Source organism: Pteropus vampyrus, unplaced genomic scaffold (assembly GCF_000151845.1).
Source record: "Pteropus vampyrus isolate Shadow unplaced genomic scaffold, Pvam_2.0 Scaffold335, whole genome shotgun sequence".
In the NCBI taxonomy this organism is placed as follows: Eukaryota; Metazoa; Chordata; class Mammalia; order Chiroptera; family Pteropodidae; genus Pteropus; species Pteropus vampyrus.
In genome coordinates, this window is record NW_011889116.1 from 1,648,012 (window position 1) to 1,662,025 (window position 14,014).

General features: G+C 46.0%; 1 protein-coding gene across 1 annotated transcript in view; it reads left to right on the forward strand.

The window, feature by feature from the left end:
- Positions 1 to 14,014, forward strand: part of LOC111730769 (endogenous retrovirus group S71 member 1 Env polyprotein-like) — a 43,709-nt gene that overhangs the window by 9,409 nt on the left and 20,286 nt on the right. Inside the window, exons 3-4 of the mRNA XM_023522177.1 lie at positions 3,550 to 3,697; positions 8,660 to 10,419. Of these exons, the coding sequence (XP_023377945.1) occupies positions 9,126 to 10,419 (1,294 nt within the window). The 5' untranslated portion in view covers positions 3,550 to 3,697; positions 8,660 to 9,125. The remainder of the gene's footprint in view (positions 1 to 3,549; positions 3,698 to 8,659; positions 10,420 to 14,014) is intronic.

Genomic DNA, 14,014 nt, shown 5'->3' on the forward strand with positions numbered 1-14,014 from the left:
CCCTTTATCTCACCTTCCATTTCAATTGAAAGCCTTGTTGGATAGAGTATTCGTGGTTGTAGATTCTTGTTTTTCATAACTTTGAATATTTCTTGCCAGTCCCTTCTGGCCTGCAAAGTTTCCACTGAAAAATCAGCAGACATTCTTATGGGGGTATCCTTGTAAGTAACAAGCTCCCTTTCTCTTGTTGCTTTTAAGATTCTCTCTTTGTCTTCAACCTTTGGCATTTTAATTACGATGTGTCTTGGTGTAGGTTTGTTTGAATTCCTCTGTTTGGGACTCTTTGCGCTTCTTGAACTTGTATGTCTAATTCCCTTGGCAGTTTAGGGAAGTTTTCTGTCATTATTTCTTCAGATAGATTCTCAATCCCTTGCTCTTTCTCTTCTCCTTCAGGTACTCTTATGATCCGTAAATTGTTATGCTTCATGTAAATTGTTATGCTTCATGTTGTCCCAGAGGTCTCTTAAACTATCCTCATTTTTTTAAGTTCTTTTTTTCTTTTTGTTTTTCTGATTGCGTGTATTCTGCTACCTTGTCTTTCAATTTGCTGATTCAATCTTCTGCTTCATCCAATCTACTGTTGAAACCTTCTAGTATATTCTTCATTTCAGTTATTGTAGTCTTCATTTTTGTCTGGTTATTTTTATGGTTTCTATGTCCTTTTTTATGCTTATTATCTCTCTGTTGAGGTTCTCATTGTGTTCATCTATTCTCCCCCTAAGTTCAATGAAGATCCTTATAACCATTATTTTGAACTCCGTTTCTGGTAGATTGCTTGCCTCCATTTCATTTAGCTTATTTTCTGGAGTTTTCTCCTGTTATTACATTTGTGGCATGTTTCTTTGTTTTCTCATTTTATTAACCTCTCTGTGTTTATTTCTATGTGTGAAGAATATTTGTTTTGTCTCTCAACCTTGGCCAGGTGACCTAATGTGGAAGGTGTCCTGTGTGGCCCAGTAGTACATTCTTCCTGATCCCCTATGCTGGGGGCTCTGAATGTGATCTTTGTGTGGGTTGTGTGTGATCCTCTATTGTCACTAAGCCCTTATTGGTGTTAGTACATCAGTGGATGGGATTAACACTCAGGCTGACTAATTGTGGGAATTGGCTACACCCACAGGATAAGAGTTGCCGTGTGGGAACTGACCCCACTGAGTGGGATTTGCCCTAGCAGGCTTGTGTACTTGTTGCAACCACCTTTTGTGTGTACCGCTAATGGAGCTAATCAGGAGTTGCTCTGTTGTGGTCTGGTGCCAGCCTCTGGATGAGTTGGTTTTGTGGTCCCTTGGGAGAGGCTTCCCTGTAGGCAAAGGTCAGCAGCTGCTTTTGATTGCTCAGGGCTACCTGGTGGGAGGTACAAAGCAATCCATAGATGGTTGTTGCCTATGTTGGATCTATAGGTAAGTGGAAGAGACAATGCTGTAGGCAGCTCTCAGTTATCCCCCGTCCCTGACCTATGGTAGTTTAGCAGAGAGACCAGTGCTCCTCAAGGACTGACATTGCCTGTTAGTTGCCCATAAGTCTCTGAACTGGCAAAGCCTCTGTGTGATATGCATGTTGGGTGGTGCAGGGACCCTGGGAGTCTCCTGGGTCTATTGAGCAAATTTTCCCCTGTCACTGAAGTGTCAGTTTACATGCCAGCGCTGTCTCTGTGGCTCCCTGTACAAGTTTCTAATCGTTGAAAGGTCAGCTGCTGCCCACCTTGGGCCTGAATGTGCCACCCCAATGTAGGGGCAGCTGCCTATCAATGTGCGGTGGGCATTTTGTGCATGGGATGGGGCAGGAGCTCAGGAAGTCAAGGGCCATCAAGCCAGTAGCCTCAGTTTTCTGCAATTTCTGTGTCTGACGTTCCCGCAGTAGTCACAGATCACATGGAGACAAGCTCCTGTGTGGGGCAGTTCCACAGACCCCTGCGATGCCCTCAAGAGATATTGCAGCTTGTACAGGCAGCAATTATCTGCCCACAACTGTTTTCCCCGAAATGTGCTCACTGCACTAGCCAAAGTCTGTTGCCTGTGCAGAATGTGAAACCCCAGTGAAACCCCAGAGCTAAGCAGGGTGGGGGAGGCTGCCTGTCAATGGGCTGCAGGTACTTTGTGGCTTGGGTGAGTGGGATCTCAGGGAGACAAGGGCCAGCCGGCCAATACAGTCCCAGTTTTGCTGCAACTTCCGTGCCCTGGCTTTCCCACTGTAGTCACATATCACGGTGAGACTGGTTGGGGCGGTCCCACAGACCCCTGCATCCCTGGACGCAATATTGCAACTCTCACAGGCAACAGAGGTTCTGTCTGCTACTGATTGCCCTGTGCTAGTCAAAGTTTGTTGCCAGTATGGATTGGGAGATGAAGGGGGGAGGGGCAGGGCGATGGGTGTTCACTGTCAATGAGCCGCCTGGGGATATTTGTAGGTAGGGTCAGAGGGGTCTCAGGGAGACAATGGCAGTCAGATCAACACAGCCTCAGAGTTGCTGCAACTTTGGTAACCGTTCCAGCGTTCCTGCAGAAGTCCCAGATCACAGCAAGACCAGCTGTTGTCTGGGACTGGCCCGCAGATCCCCGAGATCTGCCCAAGTTCATGTTGGCAGCAGTGATCTGCCTGAAACTATCTTGGAAATGCGGCTCACAGTGCTGGCATCCAGCTGGGTATGCTTGGCCCTGAATTGGTGCAGGGCATGGCAGCCATCCAGTAACAAAGACCCCGGGACAATCTATAGCTTGGGTGGGACAGGCTGATCCCTTCAGGTCAGAACTTCCTAATGGCCCTATGGGAGGGGTCTTTACAGTAAAGCTGGCCTGGTCTGTAGATTGCATGCTAGTGGGGCTCGACTAAGGCACAATGGTGGCTGCCCTTCCAGCCCTCCTTCTGGTGCCAGATAATGCAGACTTTCTTGGTAAGAATCCTATTTGAGCCTCTGACTCACCGCCGTTGTCTTGGGTAAGTGTCTACGGGTCAGGAAGCCTGTGTGCAAGTCTTTCAAAGGGACGTCTAGGATTTCATTCTCCTTCTGTCTCACCCAGATGGCCGGAATCCTCTCTGGTTTTTACAGTCAGAGTTATTGGAATCTCCTCTTCCCTGAGCTGGGACCCTGGGCTAGGGATTCCCCAAATGAGACCAGAACCTGTGCTGGCTAGAAAATTACTGCTTGGCTATCGCCCATGGGAACATAGGCTATCACCCATGGGGACATAACATTCTAACAATAAGCTTTCTGCTTCTGTACCCCCTGCTTGCACAACCGACCTGTGGGTTGACAGTAAAAAGAAGAAAAATAGACTTGTGTGTTCAAACAGAATGAAGAATGGGGTTTAGGGCTTCAAAACCCTGTACCTCTACATTTCGGGGCTGCTTAATTTGGGGTCTGCGTACCCCTGGCAGACCCAGCTGGCTGAATAAAGAGTGTGTTTCCTATAACTCACTGATTTCTGGTGGTCCGTGGGTCTATTGGGGGCTGGCAGCTACAACATTTGGAGGCCCCAGCGAGATCTCAGGGAGTGGCCCTGAGATCTAAGACCGGACCGACCTCCGAAGTGGTTGCTGTTCCTGTTACAGATTCAAATGGGTGGCCAATCTGAGACGTTCCAGGGCCCTTGAATGCCATATCGGGGTCAATGCAGTCGTCAAGGATGCAACCTTTAGGACACACTCTTTGTTCCTGGTCCTGAATGGAATCTCCGAGGCCTCAACATCTGGATAAAAGGTACCTTTCTGTTTCTGATGACCGGTCATTGGGGGGTCTGTGGAGAGACTGGACGCAGTCATATCTCCTGGACTGTGGCCAGGCCTCGCGGGACGCCGCCTCCTGTGCCCTGTTATCGGATTTTGTCTATTGTCTTTGGTCTTGTCTAGGTTGTAGGTGGTGGACTTCTCTGGGTCCACCTACACCCCAGTAATTGTTCTCATCTGAGTGTCTGTTTTGTGTTTTCTGCGCAAGTGATGGGGGAAGGCCTGAGTTCACAGAAGACACCCTTGAAGTGTCTCCTGCGACATTTCAAAGAAGCGTTTGTAGAGGGAGCTGACTATGGCATAAAGTTTTCTCCAGGCAGACTAAGGACATTGCGTGAAGTTGAGTGGCCGTCTTTTGGTGTAAACTGGTCTCCGGAGGGTTCCTTTGACAGGGGTTTAGTGAGGAATGTTTGGAAGATTGTCACGGGAGACCCGGGACATCCCGATCAGGTTCCCTACATTGATCAATGGTTAAACCTTGTTCAGAAACCCCCTTCTTGGCTTCGCCACTGTGCCCTTTCTCTAGGGGTGTGAGTCTTAATTGTGGGCACCCCGAAACATACAGCAACTGAATCTCCAAGTTAGCCCAGTCCCTCAGTCCTCCAATCTCCACTGGAGGACCTTCCCCGACCCTGTAATCCAGGACAACAGAGGCCAAATAGCACTGCCTCACCTCCTTGGACGCACGCAGGTAACCCCTATGGGCCTCCTGCTCCCGCTCCGGGTGGGGCACCAGCCGATACCACCACCCCGGCCATTCTCACCTTGTGAGAAGCATCACCCCAGGGGCATCACACAGACAGGCCCTTTATGGTTTACGTGCCTTTCTCGACTAGTGACCTGTACAACTGGAAGGCACAGAGTCCGCCTTTCTCTGAGAAACCCCAGGCATTAATGGGACTCTTAGAGAGTGTCTTTCAGACTCACCACCCCACTTGGGACGATTGTTAACAGCTTTTAGTTACCCTCTTCACCGCAGAAGAACATGGACGCATTCGGGTGGAAGCACAAAAGATAGCTGCATATGCTTGGAGGGAGGAGAGTTGAGGAACCATGGGAACAGATTGAAGAGGAATTTCCCTCCACCCACACAGACTGGGGACACAATTCTCAGGCAGGGAGAATGGCATTAGATCGGTACCACCAGATTCTAATTGGGGGAATTAGGATGGCTGCTCGTCAGCCAACTAACCTTTCTAAGGTAACTGAAGTTATACAGGGACCTCAGGAATCTCCCGGAGCGTTTCTTGAACGACTACAGGAGGTGTACCTGGTATACACCCCCACTGATCCTGAGGCCCCCGAGAACCAGCGGGCAATTAATGTAGCCTTTGCTATTCAGACAGCGCCTGATATCCGGCATAAATGCAAAAATTAGAAGGTTTTGCAGGGATGAACCTGTCTCAACTTGTTGAGATAGCCCAGAAGGTGTTCAACAACAGGGAGGCACCGGATGACCCCAAACGTATGCCTAAAATAATGGTAGCTGCCATGCAGGAGGAGAGATCAGGGAACACTAGGGCATGACAAGGGAGATCAGAAAAAGGCCCATGTAAGGGTTGCACACCCCTAGGGAAAAATTAATGTGCCTACTGCAAGAAAGAAGGCCATTGGAAGAATGAATGTCCTGAGAAAAATGGACCAGGGAAACCGCAAGACTAAAATTCTCGTCACTGAGGAAGAGGACTGACGGGGCCGGGGCTCCTACACACTAAGCCCCCAGGAGTCCAGGGTAGCCTTAAAAATTGGGGGAAAAACTGTTAACTTTCTGGTGGACACAGGGGCTACCCACTCAGTGTTACTTGACCCAAGGGGACCAATCTCCAAACGAAAGACCACCATCCAAGGGGCCACGGGTAAAACACGAGAATACCCATGGACCACTGAAAGGACTGTAGATCTGGGGCGAGGGATAGTGACCCATTCTTTCCTCGTAATTCCAGAATGTCCGGCCCCACTTCTTGGTAGAGACCTACTCCAAAAGCTAAGGGCTACTATCACATTCGGAGATAGTACTCCTCAGATATCCATGTCTGCCCCATCAACTATCTTAGTTACCTGTCCTCTATCTGAAGAGTACCTCCTCTACGAGAAGGAGGAAAATGTAGACTCATCCACGGGGCCCTTACTAGACAGACTCCTGATAGAATATCCAGGGGTATGGGCTGAAAGCAATGCTCCAGGGTTGGCTAGGCACCAAGACCCGGTAGTGGTGAGCTTAACTGTACCGCAACCTCTGTCCAGGTTAAGCAATACCTGATTGCCCAGGATGCAAAAATCGGTATAAGGAAGCATATCCAACGGCTGCGGGAAGCGGGGATTCTCGTGCCATGCCAGTCGCCATGGAACACTCCCTTGCTCCCAGTCCAGAAACCTGGTACTCAGGATTACCAGCCAGTACAAGACTTAAGAGAAGTGAACAAGAGGGTTGAAACCATCCGCCCAACTGTATCCAGCCCGTACACTCTCTTAAGCTTGCTACCTCCCGAGAGAACTGTTTATACTGTATTAGATTTAAAAAATGCTTTCTTCAGCATTCCCCTAACGCCTAGCAGCCAGCCTATCTTTGTCTTTGAGTGGACAGACCCAGAGGCGGGATTCTCAGGCCAACTAACCTGGATGCGTTTACCGCAAGGATTAAAAAATTCTCCTACCCTATTCGATGAGGCCCTAAGTGCAGATCTCCGTCCCTTCTGTCAACGTAATCTTGACTGTACATTACTCCAGTATGTTGATGATTTACTATTAGCAGCTGAAACCGAGGAGATCTGTCTTGCGGCAACCAGGGACTTACTCGGCACCCTAGAGGCATACGGGTACCAAGTCTCCGCTAAGAAAGCCCAGCTGTGCACCCAGTCGGTGGCCTACCTCAGGTATACCCTTGAAGGAGGAAAACAGACTCTCTCCTGGCAGAGGATTGAAGCCATTCTTCAGATTCCGGTACCCACCACCAAGAGACAGGTAAGAGAATTCCTCGGGGCAGCAGGCTATTGCAGACTTTGGATTCCTGGGTTCACAGAGATCACAAAGCCCCTGTACTTGGCTACAGGAGGAAATCAGCCCCTCAATTGGACAGAGATAGAACAGAAGGCCTTTGACCTTCTCAAGCAGGTACTCATATCAGCCCTAGCCCTTGCTCTTCCAGACATCACCAAGGGATTTTATCCTTTTGTGAGAGAGACCAAGGGAATCGCCAAAGGGGTCCTAACCCAAAGGCTAGGTCCATGGCGCCGACCAGTAGCCTATCTATCAAAGAGACTAGACTCGGCAGCCTCTGCCTACGAGCCATAGCAGCGACGGCTCTCCTAGTCAAAGAAGCTGACAAACTCACCCTTGGGCAGAATCTAGACATTACTGCCCCTCATGCAGTAGAGGCCCTTCTCCGCAGTAGCCCAGAATGATGGATGACTAACTCCAGAATCACTCAATACCAGGCTCTCCTCCTCGACCAGCCAAGGATCAACTTCTCCAAAGCTACTGTCATCAACCCAGCCAATCTGTTGCCAGACCCAGACCCCAAGACCGCCGTTCATGACTGCATACATTTCACTGATGCTGTGTGTTCCTCGCGGCCAGACCTCAAAGACTCCCCTCTGCCTGAGGCCGATGAAGTTCTGTTCACGGACAGGAGCAGCTTCATGCAGGAAGGAAGAAGGTATGCTGGAGCAGCAGTCGTAACTCTAACTGGCACCATCTGGTCACAGGCTCTTCCCCATGGGACTTCTGCTCAAAAGGCCTAACTCATCGCCCTCATTGAGGCAGTAAGATGGGGAAAGGATAAGGTAGTCACAATATACACTGACAGCCGATACGCCTTTGCCACTGCACATGTACACGGAGCCATCTACAAGGAAAGAGGGCTTCTGACTTCAGCTGGGAAGGACATCAAGAACAAGGAGGAGATCTTAGCCTTAGTTGAAGTCATGTGGATGCCTAAGGCTCTGGCTATTTTTCATTGTAAAGAGCATCAAAAAGGGAATAGTCCTGAGGCTGAGGGAAACCGACAAGCCAATGCAGAGGCAAGAACAGCAGCCACAAGGCCAGTGGGGCCCCCACCACATCTGACTGTTGTCCCTTACCCAGAACTGCCTCCGTCTCCAACCTATACGGTGGAAGAGAACATATATTTTCAAGACAAGGGAGCCACTAGGAACCAACAGGGGTGGTGGACGACCCCAGTTGGAAAACTCAGGCTCTCACAGGCCCTTGGAAGGACTTTCCTCCACCAACTACACCAGAATACACACCTAGGGTGAACTAAGATGCTCCAAGCTTTAGACTCCTACTTTTGCTTGTTAGAAGGGAGAAGAACCACAGAGGAGGTTGCCTCACAATACCCAGCTTGTGCCCAAGTTAATCCAAAGAAGGGGAAAATAGAAGAACCTAGGCATAGGAAAAGAGGAACTTATCCGGGGGACCAATGGGAAGTCAATTTCACTGAGGTAACCTTGACTGTAGGGAGCTACAAATATTTACTTGTTTTTATAGACATATTTTCAAGATGGATAGAGGCCTTCTCTACCAGGAAAGAGACTGCTTTAGTAGTTACTAAGAAACTACTACAAGAAATTCTCCCTCGATTTAGTCTCCCCAGAACTTTAGGGTCAGATAACGGGCCAGCCTTCATAGCAAAGGTGTCACAGCAATTGGCTAGCTACCTAAATTTGGATGGAAACTCCACTGCGCCTACCGGCCCCAAAGTTCGGGCCAAGTAGAGTGAATGAATTGGACCCTAAAAGAGACATTAGTCAAGTTAGGATTAGAAACTGGTGGGACCTGGGTAGAACTTCTCCCCTTTGCTCTTCTCCGAGCCAGGTGTACTCCATATATTAATGGATTCACCCCATTTGAAATTTTCTTTGGAAAACCCCCACCTTTAGTACCTGGAATAGAAGATGAGAAAAACGCAGAACTATGTAACCTTGTCTTACTTAAGTCTTTATAGGCCCTTCAAAGTGTACCAAAGGAGATTTGGTCCCGGAGGATGGACTTCCCCATCAGTTTCAGCCTGGGGATTCTGTGTGGATCCGGAAGTTCACTTCCAAAGGACTAGAACCCAAATGGAAAGGACCCTTCACTGTCTACCTGATGACACCCACTGCAGTTAAAGTAGACAGCATCCCATCATGGATTCATCACTCTCACATGAAGGCAGCACAAGAGTGGACAACTCAAGAAGACAGGCCCTTAAGACTAAGACTCAAGCATACATAAGTCTAACCCTCTGTTTCTTCCTTTTTTCCTCTTTAGCCCAGGCATATAGAAACATACACTGGCCTAGAGTGTGGGAGCTTATAGTAACCAAGACCAGTGAAATTATTGCCCAGAACATCGCCAGCCACAGTACTCCAGAGATCTGAGTAGACTTGTGCCGGCTTGCCAGAGATCCTCTCGCCATTGTAATGGCTGGACATCACCTTGGATCGAGATCTTTCCTAGGCAGAGGAACATACTTAGGCTACAAGGGGGAACCTGGCTGTGGCATATTATCGGCTGAGAAAAGCCTCTTAGGGATAGGACTCTATATTTGTCCTCAAGGACGTTACCCAGGGATATCTGGCTGCATGGGTAATATGGGACTTGGATGTGAGGGCCAAGGCCAATTTACTTGTGCTAACTGGGGTTGTGAGACTATCTCCACTATAGATAATTACAAAAAACAGAATGATGATCATATTAGATTAATAAGAGGACCAAGCCCCGCCACATGCTCTCTTGGGTCTTGCAATCCTATCATAATCACCATCAAAACTGGTAGCCCTGGGAGACAACACTATTGGCTCACAGGACAGACATGGGGTATCGGATTATATAAAACCAGGTATGATTCAGGATTATATTTTACTATACAGGTTAAGGACCCTCCCAGAAAAGCTAACCCTATAGGACCCAACAAACCACTTCTAGTGCCAGGACTACCCCAAAGTCTTACACCTAAGAAAACTTCTGTTTCCAGAGAAATTCCAACTCCAGCTCTAGCCCCTCCAGGTAGTAGCCTAACAGCTATTAAACCCCAGGGATTCGACCAGCCACAACCAGAACCGGAAGGAGCATTAATAACTATGTTAACGACAATACACAAGGTCTTAAATAAGACTACCCCAGACATAGGACAAGATTGCTGGTTGTGCCTAAACCTAAAATCCCCTTATTATGTTGAGGTAGGAACTCCCCTGAACCTAACTGAGCTCAGCAGCGCACGAGGCTGTGAATGGGAAACTCCTCGACTCACCTTAGGGGACATACAAGAAAAAGGAACCTGCCTAATTTCAAAGAACTATTCCAAGCTGTTGGCACAGTCACCTTACTTCGATAACTGTAATCATACTATCGAAGTACCTGCCTCAGGGGGTAAATACTATAAGGCTCCAAATAATACTTGGTTAGCATGTGATAGCGGGCTCACTCACTGTGCTGCATCCAATATTTTCAACTCAGGTGAGACTAATATTTGTATCCTAGTCTTTGTACTCCCTCAGGTGTCCCTTTACAACGGGCTGGAAGGCAGACTCCACTTCTTTCACCAGGACAGGCTACAGAAACGGGCCGTACCAGTCTTAATACCACTTCTTGTAGGACTCGGAATAGCAGGCTCTGCAGCTGTAGGTACTACTGCTCTCATCAAGGGAGAAAATGAATTACATGAAATTGGAATACAGATAGATAAGGATATCAAGACCTTAAAAGACACCATCAGCAGGCTAGAACTTCAAGTCGATTCACTAGCAGAAGTACTCCAAAATAGAAGAGGTTTAGATTTATTATTCTTAGAATGAAATGGATTATGTATGGCTCTAGGTGAAATCTGTTGCTTCTATGCCAATAACTCTGGAATAATTAGAGAAAGCTTACTACTAGTACAGAGAAATTTAGATGCCAGGGAAAAACAAAGACTAGAATCAAATAACTGATTTCATAGGATGTTCAATTGGTCACCATGGCTAACAACCCTTCTATCTACTGTAGCTGGACCTTTACTCCTCCTCCTCCTCTTGTTAACTTTTGGCCTATGTTTCCTCAATTTCTTGTTTGCATATATAAGGAAGAGAATTAATTCTATTAAACTTTTAGTATTACAAAATAGAGGCTATGAGCAAATTCTGCATGAAGAATCAAGGATTTGATTTTCTGCTAAGGCCAGTGGGGAATGCGCTGGCTGGAAAATTACTGCTTGGCTATCGCCCATGGGAACATAACATTCTAACAATAAGCTTTCTGCTTCTGTACCCCCCGCTTGCACAATCGACCTGTGGGTTGACAGTTAGTGAAAAGAAGAGAAATAGACTTGTGTGTTCAAACAGAATGAAGAATGGGGGTTTAGGGCTTAAAAACTCCATACCTCTACATTTGAGGCTGCTTAATTTGGGGTCTGCATACCCCTGGCAGACCCAGCTGGCTAAATAAAGAGTGTTTATTTATGCAGTGTGTTTCTTATAACTCACTGATTTCTGGTGGTCCGTGTGTCTATCGGGGGCTGGTGGCTACAACAAACCCTCTTCTTCAAGGGAGCCTCTGCATCCTTGCTCTCCTTCCCAGTGATCCTCCACTACCCTCAGGTGCAGGTCTGGCCCAATTGGCATTTTGGCCCCTCCTACCTGCTTTGATGTGGCTTCTTTATATTATCAGACATAGGTGTTATGATCAGTTGGACTTCAGGTGATTCTCCATGTTGATTATTTTATAATTTGATTGTAATTTCAATGTGGACCTGAGAGGAGATGAACCCTGCTTTTACCTAGTTTGCCATCTTCCGCTAGATCCAATGCTAAAATTTTGATTTGCCCCATTGTTTGGGTTACCAGACGTTTTATATTTGGGATAATAAACAATACTAAGATTCAGGATGGGGAAAAGGCATACAGGAATTTGTAAAAGGAAAGGTGGTAAAGGAGACCACAGGGTGGAATGAGGGCACCACACTTGCATTCCGAAATATTTCAGTTTTAGGAAAGAATAGATATGGAAGTTGAGGATCTAGATATTGAATCCTTCAAAGCCATCCATAGTCTTAAATACCTTAAAAAGTCTTCACATACCCCTAGGGAATGTGTTTACCCTAGACCAAAGATCATTGTTCTAGATAGGAGGCATAAAATACAAAAAGTAAAGGAAAAATTAGTAAACTTGACTATATTTAAATTTAAATTTTCTGCATAAGGATTGATACCATAGATAGGATATTTATAACATGTAAGAGATACATGATTAGCATCTGAATAAAGAGTTTCTTCAAGAAAGGATTGAAGACAAAAAAAAGTGAACAAAAATACAAGTATACAATATATAAAATAAAATGGTTAACATGAAAATATGTTCAATCTCACTGGGAATCAAAGACTTGCAGATTAAAACAATAAGAACCCAAAAGAAGGTTGGAGGAAAAACATGGCGGAGTGAGAGACATCCCCAGATCTCTCCCCTTGAAACAACAATAAGCTGAACATATAAAATAAAACAAAAAACACCCAAACTGCACACCAACATGTCTGAGTGTGAGATCTGCGCATAAGAGCTACTACAGGTCAGAAATACGTGTGTTGGGCGTTGGACTGGGAGAAATAAAGAAGCTGCCTCTAGCAACTTGAATTCCCTGTGAGGAGGGGAAGGAGAGAAGGTGCAGTGACTTCCCAGAACAATTCTGCCTGGGAGTGCTGTGAGCTACACCCGACCAGTGGCAGGGCCCAGTCATCAGGGCAGAGAGCAGAGAAGCAGGACGGCAGAGAAACAACAGTTGATTTTTACCAGCTGCGATTGTAAAACTGAGGCTGAGCCATTTCTCCCAACACCAACCCAGAGGGCCCCTCCTCCCATATCCTCTGAGACCAAACACCACAGAGCCCCAGGGGAATCTGAGCAAACGCTATAGAAGCTGTCACTAACACTGACAGGGACTGAGACTGAGAGTAGTAAGCACGATTAAACATCCATAAGAAAAAGAAGGCATTATTAAGGCTTTATATAAAGCAGAGATTCAAGAGGCTTAGACACCAGCTACTGGAAAACGAAAGAAAAGTGCCTTCTTTGCAACAGGCTAAAGAGAGATCTTTATATAATGAATCTTTCCAGAAAAAAGGCAGAATACATTTTCATTAATGCCCAGGTGGAGAAATAGTCCATTAAACACCATGAACAATCAAGGTGACAAGGCATCTCAGAAAGAAAGAGAAAAATCTCCAGAAAATAAGCTTATAGACATAGAAATATGCAACTTAAATGACAGAGAACTTCTGAAAAAACACAGTGAGTTCCGAAATGAGTCATATCAACGATTTCAGGAATTGAAAAAAACAACTAGATGAGCAGAATGAGTTCTTTAGCAAGGAGACTGAAACCCTCAAAAAGAACAGAATAGATCTTCTGGAGATAAAAAACACACTGCAAGAGTTGAAAAATGAAATAGCAATCTTGGGAAATAGAGTCGACCAAATGGAGGAAAGGATTAGTGATGTCGAAGATAGAAATCTAAAAATAAATCAGAAGGAAGAAGAGAGAAACCAAAGAATAAAAAATAATGAAAGAGAAATACAAGAACTAGCTGAAACCATCAAGAGAAGAAACATAAGAATAATGGGCATTCTCAAAGGCAAGGAAAAGGAGCAGGGATTAGAAAGCATTTTCAGACAAACAGTTGACAAAAATTTCCCAAATCTAAGGAATGAGCTGGAGCTTGGAATTCAAGAAGTCAACAGAACACCCACTTATCTCAACACAAAAAGGCCTTCACCAAGACACATTGTATTAAGTTACCAAAAATTAATGACAAGGGCAGAATTCTCAGGGTAGCCTGGGAGAAGAAAACAGTAACTTATAAAGGAAAACCCATTAGATTATCCTCGGACTTCTCAGTGCAAACATTATAAGCGAGAAACGAATGGTATAAAATATTTAAACTATCATATTCATAATGGTAACCACACACAGAAGATTCAGAACTGAAATATATAACATAAAACAAGAACCAGAGGGAAAACCCACAAGAGCCAACCAAAATAAAGAAAACAGAAACACAAGGACAAGGAAGCAATGGAAACACCGAGCTACCAGAAAGCAAAAGATAAAATGGCTATAAGAAGACCTCATATTTCAATAATCACCCTAAATGTGAATGGACTGAACTCACCAATAAAAAGGCACAGAGTTGCAGAATGAATCAAAGAACAAAACTCAACCATATGCTGCCTCCAGGAGACACATCTCAGTTCCAAAGACAAATATAGACTCAGAGTGAAAGGATGGGAAATAATATTTCAAGCAAATGGCATTCAGAGAAAAGCGGGAGTAGTGGTCTAAT